Source organism: Plecotus auritus (assembly GCF_963455305.1).
Source record: "Plecotus auritus genome assembly, chromosome: 2".
Classification (NCBI taxonomy): domain Eukaryota; kingdom Metazoa; phylum Chordata; class Mammalia; order Chiroptera; family Vespertilionidae; genus Plecotus; species Plecotus auritus.
In genome coordinates, this window is record NC_137771.1 from 28984664 (window position 1) to 29009617 (window position 24954).

At 46.2% G+C, this 24954-nt stretch overlaps 1 protein-coding gene across 18 annotated transcripts in view; it reads left to right on the top strand.

Moving 5' to 3' along the window:
- ERI3 (ERI1 exoribonuclease family member 3) overlaps window positions 1-24954 on the top strand; it is a 143000-nt gene that overhangs the window by 22485 nt on the left and 95561 nt on the right. For all 18 annotated transcript variants that reach the window (XM_080655865.1, XM_080655867.1, XM_080655862.1 and 15 more), the window contains 3 exons: window positions 10250-10366; window positions 16465-16524; window positions 21292-21383. In XM_080655865.1, the coding sequence (XP_080511991.1) occupies window positions 10292-10366; window positions 16465-16524; window positions 21292-21383 (227 nt within the window). In that variant the 5' untranslated portion in view covers window positions 10250-10291. The remainder of the gene's footprint in view (window positions 1-10249; window positions 10367-16464; window positions 16525-21291; window positions 21384-24954) is intronic.

The following is a 24954-nucleotide window of genomic DNA, read 5'->3' on the forward strand; positions in this document are numbered from 1 at the left end:
TGGTTTTTTTCTCCCCAGTATTGATTACATTTCTTACTTTGTAGACTGATTTCAGTTGTTTGACACGAGGAAACTGATGTTAGGAGATGCTTTCTCCATCTCTGTGTCTTGTTGGGAAAAAGGATCCTACATCATTTTGATTAAGATGCCATTGGGATGATTATTTTTTATTCTTTTATCCTGGGTGTTCACAATACTTTAAAAGCCACCACAGTCATACATTTATGTGATGTTTTGAGCCCTAGCTGTGAAAATTGAGTCATAGCCTGAAATAAGAGTGTTCCCAGATTGACACGAGCCCCCCAGGCTGGCAGGTCTGCAGCAGAAGGGCGAGCAGGATGGGGCAGGCAGAGATGGGTTTGTGTGTACTGAGTGCTGCCACAGGCAAAGCCCTGTTAGGTGGTGGGAGAATCAAAAAGGAGGCAAGTAGACTCTGGAGGGAGAGACAGACAACAGGGAGTCTTTCAATCTGAAGGAGGGGTACCGTGGGATGGGCTGCTGTTTTAGTCCCATCCCTGTATGTAGTTGGCCAGTGGAGGATCTTGGTCTGTGGGCAGCAAACAGATCTGCTACATGAGTGCTCCATTTCTGCTCCAGTGCTGTGGTCAGGTCTAGTCCTGGGGAGCCTCTTCTAGCCAAAGCCTGGTCTGAGACTAAATGCTGGCAGAGGCTCTTAGTTGGAAAGCTGAAGTTGCTGAAAGAAAAGGAGCAGAGTTCACACTGAGGTTGAGGCCAAAGTTGGTGAGCCGGAATAGGAAGTGTGAATGTATTGTTGAGGGGAAGGGAAGAAACGGAAATAGACGTTGTAAGCCAAATTTCATGGGAATAGAGGGGAAGGTGTTCCAAGGAGTTAAAAACAGACTTAGGGAAACGGATTAGGAGGCATTATTTGAAAGAGATGTTAGTGGGTTGAACTAAGGTGGTGACTAAGAGAAGTTATGTGTCGAGAAAGAAATGAGCTTGAGAACCATGCTCTTAACAGCTCATAGCTCCTGAGGATCCTAGTGGGCTCCTGGGACTCAGTGATGCTAAGAGATTTGGTAAGGAGTGGAGTGTGGAACATAGGGTTATTGTAAATGGGGTGCTCTGAGCTGAAGATCCATATCCAGGAGAACTGATATAGGTGAGTTCCTTAGTGGTGATGTAGGTGGTTACACCTCTAAGATCTTGTTTGATGAACTGAATGGCCATTGACCTGTGGAAGGGAGGTAGTGATGATTACATAATAGGATGATAACTGGCTAGAAAGCTTGGAATCTTGCTCTCCAAAAGTGTGATGCAAACTGAGAATCATGGCTTGAGATCATGGTATTGGAAATGGAATCCAGGGACTATCTGCATTGTTCACAGGATTTTTTCCCCCACCACTAGCAAGCAGCATTTGAATGAAAAGTTAATTGATGAACTGAAAGGGACTGGTAGTTAGTTGAGGATGGAGGAGTCAGAGACTGATGAATAGGATGAAATATGCCATTTTGATAAGGTCTACTTTCACATGACTAGATAAACAATGCTGGGGCAAGCCTTGAAGTTCATAATGATGGTGTGGAATGTAATGGTTGGTGATGTTGGTGAGGAGTGCCCAGCTTGGTGTCTCAGGATATTGCACAAACTTTAGCAAGCTTCAGAATCACCTTCAGGGCTTATTAAAACACAGATTGCTGGCCCCACCCTCAGGGCTCCTGATTCAGAAAGTCTGGGGTAGAGGTCAGGAACTTGCATTTTTATTAAGTTCTCAGTTGATGGGATGCTGCCTGTGAAGGAGCATGTGTTGAGAACCACTGACTGCCTTAGCTTTCTCCTCTATAGAATAGGGTAGTCATTCCTGCCTGCCTTACAGAGATGTGGGATCGAACGAGCCAATGTGTGAGAAAAGTGTTCAATACATTGTGGACAGGATGTCAGTCTGTGTATTGCCTGCTTACTAGTCAGTGATTTAAAAAATCTGTCATGCTAGCTCGGCCATTTCCCTGTCCTGGCATCTGGCTGTCAGGTGTGGACCGAGAAGAGGGAATCTATGAAGCACCTCATGGGAATGCAGTCTTCTGCGACAAGACCAGGTGCTCCTGGAGCTATGGATGGGGTTCCTGAGCAGGGCCCCCTGAAGCCCAGCCAGCCTCTCTGGGTTCTTATCCAAGTTGCACTATCAGAACCGTGTCTGCTTGAATGGACCTGGTCCTGTCTTGATCTCCTGTTACCCCCACCTCTTCGCCCTCAGCTAGTGGATCTTACTGTATTTGCATTGATTGGAAAAAATGGTCTTTGTCTAACTAAGCCTCTGATTCATCTTGTGGTCTCAAGCATGTTGCATGACTTTTCCCCACCTTGTCAGGTGATTAACAGAACAGGCTTTGGCTGCATATGCCCAGGTCCCAGAATGTGGAATCTGGACCTTCAAAGTGAGGGGAGCTGGGTAGACTCTGTTCAAATGAGAAACTATATAGATAGCATAGTGGTTCAGAGCATGGACTCCAGAATTGGACTCTGAATTTGAGCCTAGTCTCCATCACCTACTAGCAATATGGCTTGCCTTGGGCAAGTCACTTTTACTCTTTATGCCTCACTTGCTTTATTTGCAAAATGGGGTTAACAATAGTACCAGTCTGTGTCTGACATGTAACAGCTATATGTGTCAGCTCTTATTAGTAGAATTACTACCAGTATTATTCTGACTCATGGCCTCATAGTAAGCTATTGGAGTACAGCAGGTGGCTGGGAGGCAGGCCCTGCTTCTCTGGGGAACAGAGAAGAGCCTGCAGGCCCTCTGTCAACATAGTGGACAGAGTCAGACACTACCCAGGAAGGTTTTTGTTTTTTTTTTCTCCAGTGGAATGGTAAGTTGGATTTGGCATCCTTCCACTTCCATGCCCTCCCTTAGTGCTGCCTCCGGGGACCTCTCCTGCACAAAACGTGAAATTTGTTTAAATTAATTCCATGACAAATTGTGGGTATACAGGTAGCTTGAAATAAATTATTTGGTTGTTTGCTGCCCTGAAGGGTTGGCTTCATAGAAGCCACTAATATTTGAAGTTATTGCAATTGAATATCTAAAAATGTCTGAACTGAGGCAGATCCAAAGTCATGTGCACGTAGAGGTAGACACGGGCATGCCCACCTCTGGACTTTTGGTTTCCTTCATTTATTGGAATTATATATATATTTTTTTAAATTCAGATTTCAGGAAAGTAAATTATCATTCACTGTGTTCCACTCCCAACAAAAAATAGTGGTATTCATTTTCAGCCTCTTTTCTACATTTAAATGCTTTGGAGTCTATGGGGATGGGTAAAGAGGAACATGTAGGTGAAAAATCAGCCTTTTAAAGCTCCGCTTTCTTTACCCTTCCTTGTCCTGAAACTTCGAGCATCAGCTCTCATCTGTCAAAGTGTAAATCAGCAATTAAAACCCAAACAGCCAAATGCCAAAGATGACCCGAAGCACAAAGCAACTGACAAACAAGTCCGGACAAATCGACGGGTAATTTATAAGCTTTGCCCTAAAATCTAATTATTTGGCAATTCGAATTTGCAGCCAGCCAAGGCTCGGCAATAAATTTAACCCGCCATAAATTATTTAGGAGCAGGCTGTGGTGTAAATCAAAACCACGAATGTTTGTTTAAGAAATAAGCTCCTTGTGCATAAAATGTCTTTTTTTTCCCCCCCCAAAGAAGAAACTGTTAAGCAAACCATGCCCCATTCATTGCCCAGTGCAGCCCTCACTTCTCCCTCTCAACTTCCCCTCTTCACTGTGGCCAGGAGGCTCCTTGATCCCTTGGAGAAAGGACTTGCCTTTGCATGGGACTTTGATCCCAAAACCAAGTATTTGGATAAAACCCATGTTTTTGGCAAGTACTACATTTTCTGCCTTGTGGTGTGATGCTACTTTTGGATTTGATCAAACCTTCCTGTGGAGGGGCATACACTTTTTGGAATTTTCTTCAGAAGATGGAGGGAAGGGATAGATTAGTTGTTACTGTCTGTAAAGTGAGGGAATGCAGTTCCTAGGTTGAGAGGGGGAAACAATGAAAAATTATCTGCTCTTTCCCATAGAACCATCAGCTAAGGCAAAAGAGAATCGAACTTTGGATAAAAGTCTGTAAGAACACTACTATTAAACCCTTGGTCCCATTGTCGAGAAATTCCAACAGTCTAATCAGGGGTCCTCAAACTACGGCCCGCGGGCCACATGCGGCCCGCCCAGGACATTTATCCAGCCTGCCGGGTGCCACTGCCTGTCCTGCTTAGCAGTCGACTCGTCCCGGGCCCACAGTGCGCATAGGAATTTGTTCATAGTTTGTTTGTTTTTTTAACTATAGTCCGGCCCTCCAACGGTCTGAGGGACAGTGAACTGGCCCCCTGTTTAAAAAGTTTGAGGACCCCTGGGTCCCTCCAGCTTAAAATCCTTTTGTTGTTATTCTAAATTCAACTATAATCTTATCACTACAGACACTTTAGTTTAAGGGAGTTTGAATACCCTGTGAGCAACCTATACATTTATTTCTTGTAGCCTACAGATCGTGGGTGTGAAATTTCATTTGAAATACTGTTGCAGTTTTGTCCTCAGCTTATCAAGTTTATCTGAGGTTCTTAGTTGAGCAATTAGAAAGCAGCTACATAGAACCTTTGCTCCAGCTTAAACCTCTGCTCACTTAAAAAGGTGAGAGAATATTTACTTGGTGCTTTCATTTTATCTCTCTGTCTTCCCTCCCCTTAAAAAATAGATTTGCAGCTGTCATTTTATTGAGGGAGACAGCAGATATAATTGGTTTAGAAAGAACCATGGACACTTTGAAAATCTCACGTTCTAAGGCTTTGTCCTTAGTTGTCAAGTTGTGGCCAGTTCCCATCCACCATCAGCTTTTTGAATTTATGGTGCTCTACTTTCTGACAACCTAGTGGTGCAGGCAACTTCTAGATGGTGTAGAGTGACCAACTGTCCGAATTTTAGCCCTGAAAGTCCTGTGTTCCAGGAAACCCTTGTCTGGACAAACAGAAAGCTGGGACATTGGTGGTTTTTAGCAGTTGAGGGAGAAGAAACCACTTAAAGATGAGAGGCAGGGGATCAGGTAGAAAGTGCTTTGGAGCATTCCATGTTGGGGTTTGAATTCTGGCTTACCATCTTTGTCACCTTAGGTAGATCACCTCTCTGGTCCTACGGAGAGCTTGGTCAAAGCAGAGTGTTTTCTGTTAGAGCCATGTGCTTGGCTTCTGTCTTGTCATTTATCAGCTCCTTCATATGTTTACTCATCAAAAGTTGAGGGAGTGGCCCTAGCCGGTTTGGCTCAGTAGATAGAGCGTCGGCCTGCGGACTGAAGGGTCCCAGGTTCGATTCTGGTCAAGGGCACGTACCTCGGTTGCAGGCTCCTCCCTGGCCCGGACCTTGGTCAGGGCACATGCAAGAGGCAACCAATCAATGTGTTTCTCTCACATCATTATTTGTCTCTGTCTTTCCTTCTCTCTTCTACTCTCCCTAAAAATCAATGGAAAAATATCCTCAGGTGAGGATTAAAAAAAGAAACAACAACAACAACAAAAAAACCCCACAAGAAAAACAAATAAACAAAAAAGTTGAGAGAGTGAAGTCTGCATGCTAGAATAGAGCTGGGTGCTAGAGATGCAAACTGAAGGCTCATGGTTCCTGCCCTCCCCGAGCTTGGAACATATCATCATCTGTGTCACTGCAGCCATAGTGGAGGCTCTTTGGTAGCAGTCTGCTAGGACTTTCTGCCTGGATAGTCCACGTTCATTGCTTGGGTAACTTGAGAGCCCTCTCTCTTCCTAGGAGATAATAGACTGAGCTCCCTAAAGACAACCTTTCAGACTAAAAGAATCAGATCTTTCTTGGCCCTTCATATTTTGAAAGCTGTTAGTCCTACTCTCTTTAAGTCTCATTTTCCCCATTTGGAGTCCCAGCTCTGTCCCTAACTCGCAGTATTACTTGAGCAAGTGACAGCTTCTTTTTGGGCCTTAGTTTATTTGTAAAATAGGGATAATAATGATTCCCACCTCATGAGTTGTTAGGGGGATTCAGTGAGATCATTCCTGTTAACATTTAGCAGAGTGTCTGCCACATAGTAAACAATAGATGGAAGGAACGAAGTGATTTCTTTTTCCGCACATCTCCAAGGATGCCCAGACTCTGAGCACCTCATAGAGAGGAGCCACATCTCACTGTATTTATCTGTGTCCACACCTAGCCCCTGCCTGGTAAATAGTAGGTATTTAATAGTATTGGTGTATGACCTCATGATGATGATGATATGACCTATCTTCCAGAATTAATAAGGGTAAAATAAGAAAATATATTTGAAAGCACACTGTAAACTGTAAAGTCTAACACTCGGTATGTTCCTCCTCTAAGATACTTATCTTAGTGCATTATTCATTATTTGTTCACGTATATTTTCTGCTCATTAGTCTGTGGACTTCTCCAAAGCGGAGACTACATCTTAATTCTAAATCCCGCTCCAACACCTGTACAGTGTCTTGCACACAGTAGATGTTCAGGCAGTTTAGGTGAATGCAAATGTAAGGAATTGTGAAACTATTAATAGGGGAAGGAAAGTGATTCTTCTTTCCTTACTGGCACTACCTTTATACAAGCAGACACTCAACTACTCCTTAAGAAAAAACACACACACACAAACTTCTTTCATCGTTTTTCATCATTCTTAGTGAATGATGAAATTGAGTGAAGGGAAAGGAGAAGGGGCAGGAATAAGTTTCAAATAACTTTTCAAGCTGGCACTTAAGCACATCTTCATAAGCTCTTGAAATTAATGTGATCAACCTATAACTTTGGGGTAACCTCTGTGAGTTACCCCTCTTTTTTCATGGAGCTGAGGCTGACTTTTTCCTCCTCTCTAGGAGGGTGATAATAAGTGTGAGCACTTCGGTTGGCTCTATTTCCCCAGGTGAAGAAGCCAGCAGCAGGAACATTTGAAGACAGAGCTGCAATGAGGAAATCCGCAGGCCAAGTTTTCAGAGAATCTACTCGGGATATTGACTCAGTGCTGGTCAGAGCCAGAGCAAGAGCTGAAGCGCTTACTGTTTTATAATAAATACTAATGAAATTTAGATCCATAATAACATTTCAGATATCTAAAACAAACCACGTGCTTTTAAAAAAACGAAAAGAGATAAACTTTAAGCCATAAATTCTTAGTAATAGAGGGTTTTTTCCTATTTGTGTTTGATATATATTTTTGTTTCCTGAGGAATGTCAACCCCTAATTTCATAATGTATCACGGGCTTAAGAAAATTCAATTTAATAAAAGCCAGAGATGAATGGCATCTTTAAAGGTCCAACACTTGTCTTTATTATAAGTAAGATAAACTGCAGGTCTCCAAATACTGCTTCTCTCAAAATGAAAGTTTAAATGAAAAGTACAGTTGTGTCACAGGTTAAATTTCATTGTGGATGCAGCTAACATTGTCAGTGAGGAGCTGGTTGTATTTGTTTCCTGAGACACCAGGGCAGTCAGACTCACCAGGCTATGGAGCTCTTTCTCTTGGGGAAGTATTTTTCTGCTTACTGAGAGTTGAAAGTTACATTAGAAATTTAGGGGTCGGATGAGCCTGACTCAGATGCGCCCCACCTCAGAGTTGGCTCTTGGAGGCTTTGGGTATCTGATTTTTCAGAGGGACCAGTATTATGTTGTGTATGTGTGCCTCAACTTGGTTTTTTAGCACAATACTCTTCCACCTGGCCAGTTTTGTAGTGCATTGTGGAGAATTAGAGGCCCAGGGAAATGGGGAACAAGTTGAGAGGAGAAGCATCAACCAGTCTAAGCAGCAGCCTGGGCCTCCTCTCTGTCCCCCCTTGGCTTCAGCCTTGCAGCCTCTCTTCCTTCCTATTTTGAGGGGCTCCTGTCAACTTTCCCATCTTTGGGGATCACCCCAGGGAGACCAGGCAACCAGAACCTTTTAGTTTCTCCAACATGAAATCTGACTGGCTTGATTTGGTCTTCAGTCCTGCTGTAATGTGTTGGATAAAAATGGGTGCTTTAAAAATAAACCAGATAATAATGAGTATGTTTAGGGGGCTGGAGGAAGGATATCTGGCTACCCTGGGATATCAAGGAGATTGGCCATTTCTCCTGTCTTTCCATGTGCTTGTTTCCTGAGTGTAGTCAGGTATCAACCGCTTCACTGTTGCTTCTCCAGGCTGTCCCTGGACAGAACCAGTTTGCCTTGATTTTAGTGATACTGGGAAGGTTCTCTCCAGAATGAACCTTTGAGATAGGGATGCTCCTGGAACTGACTGCTGGCACTGGGTGGGCAGATCTCTCTCTCTCTCTCTCTCTCTCTCTCTCTCGCTCTCGCTCTCGCTCTCGCTCTCGCTCTCGCTCTCGCTCTCTCGCTCTCTGCAGTGGAGGCCTTTTCCACATGCTAATTTTACTCGGAGGATTTTGCTTTTATTTATTTTTTTATTATTTCCTATTTGTCTCTTCCAGATGTTTTCAGGGCAGTTTTTTTGTGTTGTAAACTAATTCCATTCATGTTTTAAAAATTTATGAAAGCGCTAATAAAAATGTCAAAGTGGTAAAAATGTTAGCTTTTCCTCTGCTTTGATTAAATTTTGCAAACTGTTTTTGAATATTAAAAAGCAATAATTTTTTTTATTCTCTCTGCTCGCTTTCCCTCTTCTCTCTGGTGCGTGTGTGCTCTCTCCTGCCCTCTCCCCCCTCTGGTGCGTTCCTCCCTTCCCAGGAGCGATGTATGAGGCTTGCTGCACAGCCAGTGTTCTGCAAGCCTGTTTGCACACCAGGACCTTGGTGCTGTGCATCTCTATTAAATAACGGAGACAAATTAATCTTAGAGACACCAAACAAATTGTCACTCCTCCTCCTCTTCCATTACGTTCCAGTGGACTGGGAAGGGCTGGTTAAGCGATTTGGGGTGGGGGAGCTGCCTAGGGGGAGGGCCTGCTGCCTGAAAGAAAGGTGGGAGGCACTAGCTCTTATTACTCTTACTCAGTTTTTGCCTCTTTAGTATCCCCTTTGGCTTTATTTATTATGTTTTGTTGTTATTGTTTTTTGTAAAAACTAATGAAACTCCTCAGCTCTGTTTAAACTTCATATACAGGAGGCTGTGCATCGGTCTGATGGCTGATTGTCTATATGGCTGGACATTCAGGCTCCTTCCAGGGCAGGGACCTGGCTCAGGGGAAGTAGGGGCCCCCTTTTAGGGGATCCAGTGAACCACTTGCTAGAGAACCACTTGGGGAAAGTAGGGCAGATTGTACTAGTGTCTACCTTCTCCTTTCCAGAGACAATGGGGATGGGGCATGTGTCCAGTCCCTGGAACCTGTGAGCATATTCACAGTGGGAGGGTTAGGACTTGACTGAGTTAGCATCATCTCACTCAGTCTTGGGTTTGGCCTGGCAGGAGGTAATGAGTTCAAAACACTCCCTCATCCTTAACTCTGAGTTATTATTTGAAACTAGAGGCCTGGTGCATGAAATTCATGCACGGGGGCGGGGGGTCCCCTCAGCCCAGCCTGCACCCTCTCCAATCTAGGACCCCTCAGGGGATGTCCGACTGCCCTCTCACAATCCAAGACCGCTGGCTCCTAACTGCTCACCTGCCTGCCTGCTTGATCGCCCCTAACTGCCCCCTCTGCTGGCCTGGTCACTCCCAACTGCCCCCCGCTGCTGGTCTGGTCGCTCCCAACTGTCTCCCTCCCCCCCACCCCCCGCAGCCTGTTCGCCCCAAACTGCCCCCCGTGCTGGCCTGGTTGCCCCTTGCCCCCCCTGCTTGCCTGGTCAACCCCAACTGCCCCCCTCTGCTGGCCTGGTCACTCCTAACTGCCAGCCTGGTCGCCACTCACTGTCCCCCCTGCTGGCCTGGTCACCCCCAACTGCCCCCCTCTGCTGGCCTGGTCACTCCTAACTGCCAGCCTGGTCGCCACTCACTGCCCCCCCTGCTGGCCTGGTCACCCCCAACTGCCCCCCTGCTGGCCTAGTTGCCCCAACTGCCCCCCTGCCAACCTGGTCGCCCCCCAACTGCCCCTCTGCCAACCTGGTCATCCCCAACTGCCCCCCTGCCAGCCTGGTTGCCCCATGCAGCCTGCTGTTCAGTTGTTTGGTCATCCCTCACTAACCCCCCTGCCAGCCTTGTCGCCCCACGCAGCCTGTGTTCGGTCATCTGTCCGGTTGTTTCAGTCGTGACGGCCCCTGGCTTTTTATATATTAGGATGGTTGATTTAAAAAAAAACGCTTCTTTTCTGTGTATTTGCCATTCCAGGAAATCATCGAGTTCCCCATTCTGAAGCTAAATGGCCGGACCATGGAGATTGAGTCTACTTTTCACATGTATGTCCAGCCCGTAATCCATCCACAGCTTACTCCCTTCTGCACAGAGGTAAGGGCCTGGAGGTGGCAGCAACGGCCACTGAGGCAGGAGCTTTTGGATCATTGGTATATAGGTTCATTAGGGAAAGTTAGATCTTATCAGCAGTTAAGGCTGGTGCACATTGGACCCAGCAGTTGGCTCTTTACAAAGTCTGCTACTCCATTTGGGCCACTCTGGTCATTTGGAGATCCAGGGAGAACAGTGGCACAATCTGTCCCAGTTTCCCCAACATTTTCCCTTCCTTGTAATCCCTACCCTTCCTGGTGACTGGGCAGTTGGAGTCAAGGAGCAGGATGGTGCTTCTGGGGCTCAGATTCTTTTCAGTTTGATTTCCCTTAGGATCCCTTGACAGGAGGTGAAGATTTCAGCTTCTTAGAAGGAGAGGTTCAGGGCTTCTTAGCTTTCTGGTGATGTTTCTCTGTCCTGAGGAAAACAGCCCTATGTGAAACATCAGTTGAGTTTGTAGGAAGCACACTATCACCGAGGAAAGAGAATGGCAATCCAATGGGGGTATGAGCATAGCCTGGCCAAGGCTGAAATGTCCTTATCCTTATCCTAGGCTGGTACTGTACTCAGCCACCTTGTCAGCAGGTTAGCATTGGCCCCATTTTCTAGTCTGGGAAACTGATATCTTAAATATGCTTGCTGGAGGCTCAAATGAGCTATTGGCAGAGAGGCCCTCTTAAGTGTTCTGACTCATGACTGTGCCTGCTTTCCCCTGTGATGTGTTATGTTATACTCTGTGGTGACCACAGGCTGTGGTGAAATCACAAGAGTGGTCAAGAATATGTAATAACAGAGGTGATGGGGGAACATGAGTGTTTCCAGAATCATTTCAGAATTTGGGGCTGGGATACATTAAGACTTTGTGCCTTCATTTAGAGGCCTACTTTTACATATGAGTGAAACAGGAGGAAAGAAGTTCTTGAGAAACCCCGAAACAATCTTGGTTGGAGGAAGTTGGGGAAGGGCCTGGCTGCCACAGTGGGAGAGCCCAGATATGAGGTTCGGAGGGTCATTCCTGGGCTTGATGCCAGTGTTTGCTGCCTGACTCAGGTGGGCCTTTTGTTGCAGGCATCCGACTGCCAAGGTGTCTAGTCTCTCAAGTCTTTTGTTGTTCCAGCTAATGATATTGAGGTTCTTTCTCCTTTTTGGGGTCTACTGTTTTTCCCCCCTTTCCCTGGGAATAACTTATGCCACCAGGGGGTACCAATTGTCTTTTTTGCCCCTTTTGAAAAATCAACATTTTAATGATGATGAAAATCCTCTTCCTTACAGGAGGATAAGGGAAAACTTTCCTTAAACTAGCTAGTTACCTGAGCCCTCCATGGGCCTGAAAGCGTAGTATCCTCTGTCCTTCTCTTCCTCCTCTCTGTGTGTAACTTCCCCTTGGGGGATCCAGCTCCGGCTAGGCTGCTTGGCATAGACAAGGAGGCCCATATTTGTCAAGGTTGCTGCCTGTTTAGGGCTGGAGCAGAGCACTGCTGGAGCTCAGCCTGGGCAAGGTAGATGCCTGATAGTATTGGGAAAAGTGTTTTTTTTAGAGCAGGGCTGCTGCCTTTTTTTTTGGAGTGGGGAGGGATTGTTGGATTATGATGAAAACTTCTAGAAAGTTTCACTCAAGGACATACATACATAATTTGGATGGTAGTAGGCATGGTGGTGTTGGGAGATCCTTGTTGTGAGTATGAAAGTGTGGCAGGCTTCCAGAGCTCAAAACTCTCCCTGACCTGGTCCCTGCCTTTTGGTCCAGCTTCATATCTCCCTGCTTCATCTTCCCTTCACTTCCCTCATCCAAATGTCACCCTCTCACAATCTGCCTCTGCACATGATGGTCCTTTGCCTGGGTGATGCTCCCTCTCTCCTCCCCCAGCCCTACTTGTCCCCTAAGACTCTGCTCAGGGAAGGTTGGGTTGTGTTCACCCCAACTTAACACTGATCATTTATATTCTACTGTAATTATTTATCTTGTCTCCCCACTAAACTCAGTGAGCAGAAACTAGATCTGATCCATCTTTGTCCCATCATTAGGGCCCGGTACCAAGCAAACACTTAATACATGTTCCTTAAATGGATTAATATTGTCAATGAATTATTCGACCACACTTTGCCTCTCCTAGAGTAACTGTACTGCTGACTTGCTCTTTTGAGAAGTAAAGTCTTTGGAAAACCTTGGATCATCTAAATATTGCCCTGTATCCATACCATATGGAACTGCTATGCAGAGAGAGGCATGGACACAGGATGGGGGCCATTGTTCTCAGACCTTATCCAACCTGGCAGTAATTGCCTTTCCAGCTAGAGGGACCCTTTCATTAGTAAGTGTGAGGGACAATCCCAAAGCTCCTGGTTGTGCCTAAGCAGCTCCTCTGGTAGAATTTTCTATCATGCACAAGTTCTTAAGAACTCTGGTGTGTATGTGTATACACACAAATGACACATGAGTACACACATGAGCACATGCTTGTGTTGGGGGGAAGGAGATAGGCTTAGTGCTAGCAGGAGGAAGAGGGATTCTGCTTTGGGTGAGTCTGTAGCCCACATACAGACACTTAACTGCTCTGTGTAATGAACATGTTACTGGCCTTCTTGAGGTCCTTTCTTACTTTAAGTTGATAGCCTGGAGACATGGTTCTGACAGGGATAGGATGGGATGTATTTCATTCCTTCCCAAGCCCTATTCCTACCACCTCTAGAATCTGCTCCAGCTCATCAGATCTCTGTCTCCAGCAGCTGGACTGTCACACAGTCCCTGATCATGGGCAGTCTTTTTTGTCATTGTCATTGTCGTGGGAAAAAAAAAAAACACACCTAGAAAAATACCCATTTTGCTAAATGCCAGTAAAGGCTTTGTCTTTCACCTGTACTTATAAAGGGTGAGATTTATTGGTCTTTTTGTCTGAGGACAAAGAGTGGGTCTGATTATCAGATTGCACACCAGAGACAAGTGCTTATGTAATCAACAAACTGTCTTGGTGTCAGAATACGATTGTGTTGGAGATAAACTGTGAAAGGAGAAAGTGCTGGATGCTGACATACTATTGGCACCAAGTGTCTTGGGCTGCTTCCTGTAGTTGCTAGTGTTTGTGACGAAGCCAGCTCATTCCTGGACAAAGCCCTTGTGTGGGTAGGGGATCTCAGTAACCAGCCATGTTATCAGTCAGGGTCAAAAGCCCCTCGCCTTGTGGTTTCCGAGTCTGGAGAAGCGGGAGTTAATCTGTAATCCTTCAGTGAAAGGAGCCACAGAACACACATTAATTCTTCCTCTCACCTCTCCTGCTTTAAGTGGTTAAGGTCTCTGAGCTCTGTTTAGCCTGTGAGCTCTGGTTCTCAGCTTAATAATAATACTTGGCTTTGCTCTAGTACCTTTCATTGTGAGGATGCCAAAGCTTTTTACAAATATATATTAACCCAAGTGGAAATGAGCTTAAACTGTAGCATGAAAGATTTAAGTTATGCCTAAGGTAGAACTTCTCAGTAGTTATTTTATTAAATTGTCTCTTGTCTCTCTCCCTCATAGCTTGTGGTATAAGTCTTACAGGTGTCTTACTGGTTGTCAGTATCAGGTAGAGGGACTAACTTTCTTAATTCACTCCCTCTTCAGCCAGTGCCTTGGCAGAGCTGAAAAGATAGTAGTCCATCCTTGGAGGAATTAATAATACAGAGGAATGAGGCCTCCCTCTGGAAGACTGCTTCTAGTTGAACCAAGAGCTCAAGCCTCTGTGTCTCTGGGGGTTGAGTCAAGTCCTTTAGGAAGTCAGCTGTAAGCTGTCTTGCTGGACCACAAGTGTGGTATGGGAAGCATGGAGAGAGAGGGAGCTGAGCTCACTAGGTTCCTCCCAAGCTGGTAATTCTAGGATTACTGACCCCTGGAGAGAGTTTGAGAAAGCCCCAGGATCCTAGAGCCCCCACCTCCACCTCCACAGTGGAAAGAGGTGGGCCTAGTCTGTAGAAGCTCCCACAGAGCAGCGCCCTGGTTTTCCTTTTTGGTAGAGTGATTTTTCTCTCCCAAGCCAGGGGTTTTTCTAGGGCCCAGAGCAGGTGCTTCTGGGTATACAGATGCAGACCTAAGTTCCATCTCCAAGGAGGGAGGGTTCTTGGCAAGGGTGCCATTGGTTTCCTGTGTGTCCAGAAGCCTTTCGGCATTGAGCTCATCTGAGTGACCCTTGGTGGGAGCCAAGAGAAGGAGTAGCCCTCCCTTGTCCCAGAAACTCAGACCAGATATGAGACTGGCCTGCAGACCCTGGAGCTTTCCAAGAAGTAAGAATGGCTGTGGGCCCTCTTCCAGGATAGTCCTAACCCAGAGCTCTAAGTTTGGGGATGTAGCTCGGCCCTAGAAGAACTAAGCAGGAGAGAAGCTGGGCCAGAAAGGGCAGTGGTGGGTACATGGGCGGTAGTCGGTCATCTGGATATGGAACTGGAGTTGGTAACAAGTCTACTCTGGACTCTGGCCCCTGCATGCTGAGGCAAAACATGGCAACTGCCTGCTCAGTGTGTGGCTCTGGAAGGTGTACATGCTTTGGGTGGTAGCGGGGCTGGGCATAGGAAAGGGCTGCCAAAAAGAATACAGATCCAATGAAAGTTTTCATATTTTTCTTTACTATTGACTCCCTAGTTCCTAGAATGGGGCCCAGCACAGTGTAGGCTCTCCATGAATAGTTGTTGACTAAATCAGAGGATTCTTAGGACTCCAGGATTAAAGCTGCTGACCCTGGCTCGTCTCCTCCCTGCCCCCAGCCCTCAGTAGACCATCTGTTCTTCTCCTTGGCTCAGCCCTCCCTCTGCTGGGCAATTCTCTGGTCTCCCAAGCAAGGAAAGGGTGTGGAGGTGCCAGCCGGGTGGGCATGCTGTGGGTTAAAGCCTTTTGAAACAACAGTGTAGTTAATCTTTCTAATTTATTTTCCTTTTAGACCATGGGAAGTCTGTAGGCAGCAGCTGTTACCCAATTAAAATACAGATTAATATAAAAACAGTTTCTGGAATATAAAATAGAGTGGCTGTGTCCTTACACTTCCTTAAAATACCACCTAATAATGACTTGATGAACTACAGAAACCCACCTAGAGGAACTCAGCGTTCTTAAAATGAAAATTTCTTCCCTGAAAGGTGTGTATTACCATTCCATGTAAGTCACTATGAGAAAATAACCTTCCCTCTTAGTGCCAGCGGTTTCTGTGAGTTGGGTATTTGGTATTCATTAAATGTAATTATAGTTTAATTGGAGTTTAATCTGCACCCCCAACACTTAAAAAAAAAAGAAGTTTCCAAGTAAACCTTCGATGCTACTGTCTCTGGAAGTAGCCAGGGGCACAGTGGGCATGGTGATTTCCAGCTGAGTCCTGTTCTGTGGATGGGGACCTCCTGCCTCAGATCCTTGAGGTGATATGTTCTAGTCTGTGCTTGAGGGTTTTTTTTACTACAAAACAAAACAACAAAACAAAGCAACAGCTTGTTTTAACTTAAGCCTGCCCTCGGTGGAACATAGTCCTGTGAGTCAGAAATTCTCTAGACCAGGTTTGTACCTTAGGCCTTTTTGCCTGAGTTTCCCCATCAGTTAAAGGTGCTTGTTTCCTGCTTGGCTAGTTGGTATTGCGGCTCCAGGTATACAGGGTGAAGGGTGGAGCTTGTGGGACCCCCTGGCCCTTCACTGGTGTTAGATGGGGGAAATGCTGGACATCGAGGCCCAGAGAAGGGGTGGACTTGAAACCAAGTGTGCCTGTCCTATGTGGTTATTGCCTAAGTCTGACAGGAGCTTCTATGAAGCTTGAAGGTGATTTACTTTAGACTGAAATTTGTGAGGAGTTATTGAGCCTATGGAACACAAAAGACACATAAAATCTTTTTTCTCTTGCAAATGAAAGCTGAAACAGGTATGAGACATACCCTGTGATCAGCAGGTAGATGTGTATCTATTTCAGGGCAGGATGTTGTTGGGAAGTTTACAGTGTGTCCTGGGACTTGATTCCCAAAGCTTCTGTCAGGTTCTCAGCCTAAAGCATTGCAGGTCAGAGTTCTTTACAGTAGGAAGATAAAAACAGAAAGGAAAGGAAAAACAGAAACTCCCACTTCAAGTTTTCCATTCATGGGCTCTTTATCTTTCCTTTCAGCTCACCGGGATTATTCAAGCTATGGTGGATGGTCAGCCAAGCCTGCAGCAAGTGCTGGAGGTAGGTTGAATGACCTTTAATTCCTGACCTCTGATCTCTTCCTGCTGCCTTTCTCTCCCGCCCCTCCTGAGAATGTAGCTGTGTAATTTGACTATGATTATGGCTTGATTAGAATAACATTTGCTGTCACATCAGTGACATGCTGTTGAGGGTATTGAACCATTGATCTGTCATCTCCAGCTGTTCCCGTCAGGGTTACTGACAAGACGTCCGAGTGCTGCCAGGAGGCTGGCAGAGAGCCCCCACCCCTTCCAGTGCTGGCCAGCCTGCGCTGGACAGGTTGGGGAGGAGGGGAGCTGAGCTGTGGCACTGTGGGACTGGCCCCGGGGACTGGAGGTGTTTTTGTTTAGCTTTAGTGTTGGCTTCTTGTGGCATGTGAGCACTTCATTAACTCACCCAGAACTCCCCATCGATGGCTTTTGTTTGCTGTCGGCTCCTCCAGGAGGTGCGGCTGGGCCTGCCTGCCCCACTGCAGCTTGCTGCTGGACGCATTGTGCCTGTCGGGTGCAGAGGCTGTACTGGGTAATGATTCCTAATCAGAATAATTACAACAATTGCCTGTGTGAGGAAAATCAAATTAAAGGTTTTAGAACCCTTGGCAGAGACCACACTTCTAGGATGTTCTCCTCGGGGAGCTGGAAAAGGTTAGGATGCAGCTTCTTGTGCTCCAGCCTAAGGGAAGGAGGAAGGGCAGTGCTCTGCCTCAGCTTGTCTCCCAGCCCCCTCTGCCTGGGGGTTTTCAGAGAGGGAGACAGTCCCTCTCCCAGGTCCCACACCCACTCCCTTCTCTCTAGGGAGCAGGGAGAAGATTTCTTAGGCGCTTTATTTATCTTTAAGACCAAAGCACTCAAAGCTGAGCCCTATCAAAGCACAGGAGAAAGCAGACTATCTGGGGAAGAGCAAGGGCACATCTGCATTGGAGGTAGTTAGCATAGAGCCATGGTCGGCAAACTGCGGCTCGCGAACCACATGCGGCTCTTTGGCCCCTTGAGTGTGGCTCTTCCACAAAATACCACGGCCTGGGCAAATCTATTTTGAAGAAGTGGCGTTAGAAGAAGTTTAAATTTAAAAAATTTGGCTCTCAAAAGAAATTTCAATCGTCGTACTGTTGATATTTGGCTCTGTTGACTAATGAGTTTGCCGACCACTGGCATAGAGGAAGGAGGGTGGTGGCAGGAGAAGGAGGAAGAGCTGTCTATTTAGCCAAGAGGACCTGTCCCACAGGGGAGAGAAGTGCAGACTGAATTTCCTGGGGCTCCGCAGGGTGGAACCAGAGCCAGAGAGCCAGGTTTCGGCTCAGCCAGTGGCAGAGTGCTTCTTGTCCCTGACAGTGTGCAAGCCCAGGCTCTGTGACCAGTCAGGCTCTGGGCAAGGAGAGGGTTAGGATACCTGCAGAAGGCTAGGAGAAGATGAGCTCTGAGGTGTCTCCCAACCCTATTGTCCCTCTTTTTAAAATTTTTTTTTTTTTAATATTTTATTGATTTTTTACAGAGAGGAAGGAAGAGGGATAGAGAGTCAGAAACATCGATGAGAGAGAAACATCGATCAGCTGCCTCCTGCACACCTCCCACTGGGGATGTGCCCGCAACTAAGGTACATGCCCTTGACCGGAATCGAACCTGGGACCTTTCAGTCCGCAGGCTGACGCTCTATCCACTGAGCCAAACCGGTTTTGGCTAAAAATTTTTAAATATATTTTTATTGATTTCAAAGAGGAAGGGAGAGGGAGAGAGAGATAGAAACATCAATGAAGAGAGAGAATCATTGATTGGCTGCCTCCTGCACATCCCCCACTGGAGATCGAGCCTGCAACCCAGGAATGTGCCCTTGACTGGAATTGAACCCAGGACCCTTCAGTCCGCAGGCCGACGCTCTATCCACTGAGCCAAACCATCAAGGGTTTGTTCTTCTTTTTAACAGAAGATTCACTCTTATGACTGAGGGGCCTCCTCATCATGGCCTGTTCCCAGACTCAAGGAGAAAGAAGGGACCTATCCTTCCCTCTGTCACATCCTGCATCCCCAGATAGGGCCTGGCTCCCGAGGGAGGATATAACACAGGCAGCTTGTCCCTGGAACTTCTCTGTTTGGTTGGGGTCTTGGGAGGAAGATGCTTGTTCTGGGCTAGCACCAAACCAGGGCTGGTGGGGTTAAGAGATTTTTTTTTCTGTCAGTGGTGCCAGTTGAGGGGAAGATGTGTCTTCAGGAGGCCAGCCCTGGAGAGGAATGCTCAGAGGATTCTGAGTCTCCCCCAAGAAGCTGCTTCTGCTACTTCAGCACACTTTGTGGGGAAGAGGGAAGATTTCTGGCATCAGCCTGAATAGGGAGTCTCTGTCAAGATAAGGAGACCAGACTGGGTTATAGAGCTAAAGAGCTAATTTTTTATCTTACCCAGGCCCTGAGCAGGTAGTTAGCTAGGTGTTTGCCTGCCTCATTTGTTCTTTTTATTTTTTTCTTTCACTTAGCTCATTTGGCCTAGCCCAGTGGTCGACAAACTCATTAGTCAACAGAGCCAAATATCAACAGTACGACGATTGAAATTTCTCTTGAGAGCCAAATTTTTTAAACTTAAAGTTCTTCTAACGCCACTTCTTCAAAATAGACTTACTCAGGCCGTGGTATTTTGTGGAAGAGCCACACTCAAGGGGCCAAAGAGCCGCATGTGGCTCGCGAGCCGCAGTTTGCCGACCACGGGCCTAGCCATCTCTTCCCACCTCCCTTGTCCAGCCTAGAGCCATTAGAGCCAGCAGGGAGAGAGAGGATACAGGAGTGAGTGGTGGTCATTCCCTTATCCCAAGACAGGGCCAGTGGATGAACTTTCTAGGCTCCTGAAAACCCATCCATCCATCCACATAGCCATCCACACATTCGTGCCCCACCCATCCACTCATCTATTTACCCATCCATAGTCTACCCATCAACCCATCCATCTGTCCATCTGACTTAGATGTTCTAAGTAGGCTCCGGCTGGGTTTCTTTAGACCTTGGGTAGCTGGAGGGGGTCTGTCCTAACCTAGCGTCCAGCCTCAATTCCTGTTCCTCCTTTCTATACACTGTGGACTGGGGTCACATTACTCCCTACGCATATTTCAATCCGAAAATATCTGGGTTAGAGATTACCACAGTGAATAAGACAGATAAGAGTCCCTGCCTTCATGGTGCTTATAGTCTGGTAAGGAAGGCTGACATTAAACAGATAATTGCTTCTCAAATACACAATGATTGGGCATGTGCCTCTGCCTTTAGTATTCTTTCTCTGTTCCACCCTGTCAAGCAAACCCAACCACCAAACCTCTAATTCAAGTACCTTCTCTTTTTTTTAATAGGTTTTTATTGATTTTTTTAGAGAGAGAGGAAGGGAGAGGGAATAGAGAGATAGAAACATCGATGAGAGAGAAACATCATTGATTGGCTGGCCTCCTACTGGGGATCAAGCCTGCAACCCGGGCATGTGCCCTGACCAGGAATCGAACCAGTGACCTCTTGGTACATGGATCAATGCTTAACCACTTAGTCACACTAGCCAGGCTCAATTATATTCTTCTGAAACCTTTCTGACTCCTTTCTCTATAAATGGTAGAGCTAGCCACTTCCTCCTTTTGGTCCTATAGCATTCTGGTCACTTTTTTATTACTGCATCTATTACATTGTATTATGATGATCTGCCTCTCTCCCCTTCTTTGCCTACTGTCTATTTTGTATAAGTACTTAAATACACTATTACATTTAATTCTCAAAACTGTAAGGGGAGTCATCCTACCTCATTTTACAGACAAAGGAAACTGAAGTTCAGAGGGGTTAAATGACTTTTAAATGACTTCCCATCAGTGACACAGCCAGGATATTGAAGAGCCAAGGTTAGAACCCATATGTGTCTGACTTTCAATTCTGCATTTCTAACTACTATGCCATATAGCCTTTAAAAACAATCCTCCTGTGTGAGTGGAGTGGTGGTATGATCTGCTGCCCATGCCTGGGATCGTCTGAAAAATAGGCGATGCTTCATGAATTCTTGATAATAATTCTGTCATTATATACTGATTTTAGTATTTGTACTTCCATTGTGAGTGCAAATAATAAAACCATGAAAGGGATGAAGGGAGAACTAGACTCAAAGTGTGTTTAGGAGCAATTTCTTTCCCTACCTAGGAATTGTGCTCAGCCTTCAAAAGAATCTGCTGAATTTTAATCATCAACGAGGAGAGGAGAGATACCAAGTTTGGGGCCGATTATGAGCTTGCTCCCGCCCAGCAAAGGGGCTTCTTCTGCTAGAGTCATGGTGGAAATTAACCTCACTTTCACTTGGGGAATAACCAAATTCATAAGTTTGGTTAATAAACATTTGGTGGGAGGGTCAAATGAATAAGTGAATGAATGAACCTATGAATTGGAGTCCCTCCTTGGGGATCCAGCCTGTTATCATGGCCCAGGACAGCCCATGTCCATGCTAGACTCTGCCTTTGAGGACCAAAGGTATTTGGATTGACCTACTAGGATCTGTCCTTATCCTGTCTAGGGTAAGTAACAGGGGTGTGGAGAACCCCCCTTACACTTCGTCTTGTGGGATCTTCCCATGGGGATTGTCCTGCAAGTGCCTCTATAGTTCTCAGCCAAGGCTGAGAGCCCAGAGCAGAGCCATGGCTGGATAAGATTACAATTTTCTCCTGCTCTGATTACAAGCAGCTTATCTGCGTTTCACTGTTGTGGCTCTTCATGTACTCAGTGGGGGGAAAAAGAAAAATCTCATCTATTCTTGTGTACTTTTCAGAGGGTTGATGAGTGGATGGCGAAGGAAGGCCTCTTAGATCCAAACGTCAAGTCAATTTTTGTCACCTGTGGAGACTGGGACTTAAAAATCATGTGAGTATGAGAGGGGCAACTTTGCTGGCAGGGTTTTGAATCTGTGGGACCAGTTCTTGCCTTTCACAGAAATAAATGCCCAAACCTGCAGGACAGCTGGGCCAGGAGTCCCTGGATTTTGGGGGGCTTCCAGGATAAGAAGAGGGCTGGGAGCCCTGTCTGCCTCTGGGACAGCTGTTTTTGCCAGGTGTCACTACTTAGGACAGCCCTTCAGTTGCAGGGCTACATGTCATTGCCCTGGAAGGAAGAAGTTAAAAGAGGGTATGTATGTATGTATTTATTTTTGTTAATCCTTACCCCATATTTTTTCCATTGATTTTTGGAAAATGGAAGGGAGAGAATGAGAGAGAGACATAGATGTGAGAGAGATACACTGATTGATTGCCTCCCACATGCACCCCAACCAGGGTCAGGGATTGAACCTGCAACCCAAGTACATGCGTGCCCTTGACCAGGAATCAAACCCAGAACCCTTTGGTTTGCGGGCCAGTGCTCTAACCACTGAACACAGGCCAGGGCAAAGAGGGTTTTTCTTTTTCAACCAGATGCATATTGATGATTATTCTAAGTGCATTAGAAATAGTAACTCATTTTGTAACCATAGGTACTCTTATTTCTATTTTTATAGATAAGAAGATTAGAGAACAAAGAGGTTAAGTAACTTGCCCAAGACACACAGGGCCAGGATTCAAACTAGGCAACCTGTCTCCAGGACCCTTTCTCTTAACCATTATACTGTGTTATCCTCTTTCCCCCCCCCCCCCTTCTCTGGGATAGGCCCTGATGATCCAACTGAGAGCCAAGTGTAGAATGAGAGAGGGCTGCTCCTAGGAAGCTGCCTTAGTCACCAGTCTCCTCTGTTCTCCTTTGTCCCATTGCTTTTTCTCCTTTGTCTCCTGATTCTGGAAGACAAAACTGGTTCCTTTGCTGGGCTGACACGTCTGTCTCTTGTCTGTCCTCATGGATACCTGGCTTCAGACAGCCCCCAGGGAACTAAAGTGGGGTGGAGGTGGTAGGGGCATTGTTTGCTGAGGATTGATAGAATCGATAACTCTGTGTTCTTTGTGACTGATGGAGGCGGCAAGCATTGTGTGTGTGTGTGTGTGTGTGTGTGTGTGTGTGTGTGTGTGTGTGAGAGAGAGAGAGAGAGAGAGAGAGAGAGAGAGAGAGAGAGAGAGAGAGAGTTTATTTATGAGCATACACACGCATGCACCTATGCTTTTGAGCATAGCATGGGGTATTGGTGGGGAGTTGGGAGTAGTGGTTCTGGAGTGATATTTCCTACCAAATCAGGCATTATTTTCTCACCAAGGTCCTTTTTATGCCTTTTGGATACTGGGCATTGAGGCAAAGTTATGCACCCAGCTTGGTGGGTGTCAGGCCTGCAATCGGATACCAACTCTCTAGGTGAGACAGGAGGAAGAAAAACAAGCCCAGGTCACATAAACACCCACATACCTCATCTCCCACATCCCTTAGGTCATGTACACACACTGGCTTCACACCTCCAGGTTTGCACACACAGCTCCCAGAGCGCCAGGGGATCTCTGTGCTCCCCGATAACACTCATCAGTCAGGGAAATTATACAGGCTGGGCTGGTATGAATCAAAGGTGGGCTCCATGGAGAAAGGAAGAGGAAGGCTGTTGTTCTTGTTTAAGGTATCCTGGCAGCTTTGAGCACTTGAAGGAGAGAAGGACTTAACGTGGAGCTCCATCGCACAGGAGAAGCTGTTTGGGGTCGGGCCGAGTGCAGGCTAATACTGGACTGAGGCTCCTCTGGTCCAGTCCGGAGGCCTGGTTCCTCCAGGTAGCCTCCCAGGGCTCCCACTCTTCTAGTGGTTTTCTAGTGGTCTTTGGCATGTTCATGTCATACAACCCACATTTCAGAATCTTTTGCGTTAATTGTGACTGGCATGTTCGTACACAGGGTGGGGCAAAAGTAGGTTTACAGCTGTTCGTGTGGAAAATAATACAGTAATTAATAAATAACAATACAAGAATAAACTCTGTGTTTCATGTTCTCACAGTATGAACAGCTACTTTTGCCCCATCCTGTATGTGCATATGAAAAAGTTCCTAGGCATGAGGTTGGGGACTACATGGCTGGGCCCCCTAGGCTTGGAGTCTGGCCCACTTTGGCCTGCAGTAGCAGTTCAGCCGTTGGCATGGTGGGCTCTGGCAGATTTAGGTGACTCTGGAGGCTGCTCTATAGCTTCACAAGCAATGATGTAATCAAAAAGATGTGATCAAGTTTGGGGATTGGGTTGTTCAATCTAAGCATATATGAAAGGGAACCACTTTTTCATGAGTACATAACCATATGTCATTCGGTCCTCCTATCTTCCCTGGTAGGAGGTAGTATCCCTTTAAAGCTGAAACAAACACACAAAACAAATTAAAAACTGAGGCTCAAATTGGTAAAGACTCACAGCTAGACAGAATTGAATTCTGAGACCATATAGCGTCCAAAAAGAAAAAAGGGGTTAGGTAGACTTGGGACGCTGGTTTGGGTTTGGACTGGGAAAGCCAGTGAAGCTCTGAAAGAGTGTGCAGGAGGAAGCAGATGTCAGGTGGCAGGGGTTGGGGGGAGGAAAGCACTGTGCTGCCTTTTAGAAGCAGGACTCCGCATAACTGCTGGGAAGGCTCTTAATTAAATGTGTAACAAAATAAAAACAGCCAGAGAGGAAACCTAAGTAGTGCTGCGTGACAGCGCACAGCTTATCGGCATTCCTGGAACCTCTCGTCAGATGGCTCGTCAGAGCCCTCACCTTTTCATGCGCCTGGTAAAGGCTGATGATGAGCCTGACAAGGGTGGTGTTAGACTGACACCCACAACTTGTTAGTATGTGGCTTACTTTTTATTTTGACATCCATTTTCAGATTTAACTAACTCTAAGGAATTCAGCAAATATTTCCATTTCCCCCTCTAGTTTCCCAGAGACATGGCTCCTCATTGCTGTCCTCCCTCTCTCCCAGCCCCCACTTCCCCAACCAGCTTCATGTCACTTTTGTTGGAAAGGGCCTGATTAGTGAAGCACTGAAAAATGGGAACTGAAGTGGCAGCAGAAATCCCACTGGAGAAAAGAAATCTCCTATCCTGACAAAATCATTTTGTGTCTATCTTTTGTCAAAACGGGATGAGTTGATACTTCAGGTTTATGTGGGCTTTGATGCTGTAGTCACAGATCCTGCTTAGGCGGGTGTTAATTTACTTAAGTGCTAATTTAATTTTCTTTCTAAACATGTTTAAGATACAACACTTCTTCTGGCATTGGTCCCTGGTAGCTTGCCTTCACTACCTGAAGCTCCTAATGGGGTTTAACATCCTTTCACCAGTTTTCTCTCTTCTCTTCTTACACAGGCAGGAATGTCTCTATAAAGGGGTTCCATCTTTGGCGTGGTGGGAGGGTAGGGCCGGTGTAGAGTGGGGAGGTGCCACTGTTGAGGAACTCAGATTTTAGCCTGCAGCTTGAAGATCTGGATTCACCAACTGAACAGCACTGAGTGGCCAAGAAGCTAGACCAGAGTCTTTCCCAGTGGCCTGTGAATCTGAGAAGGGGGGCAGGTCAG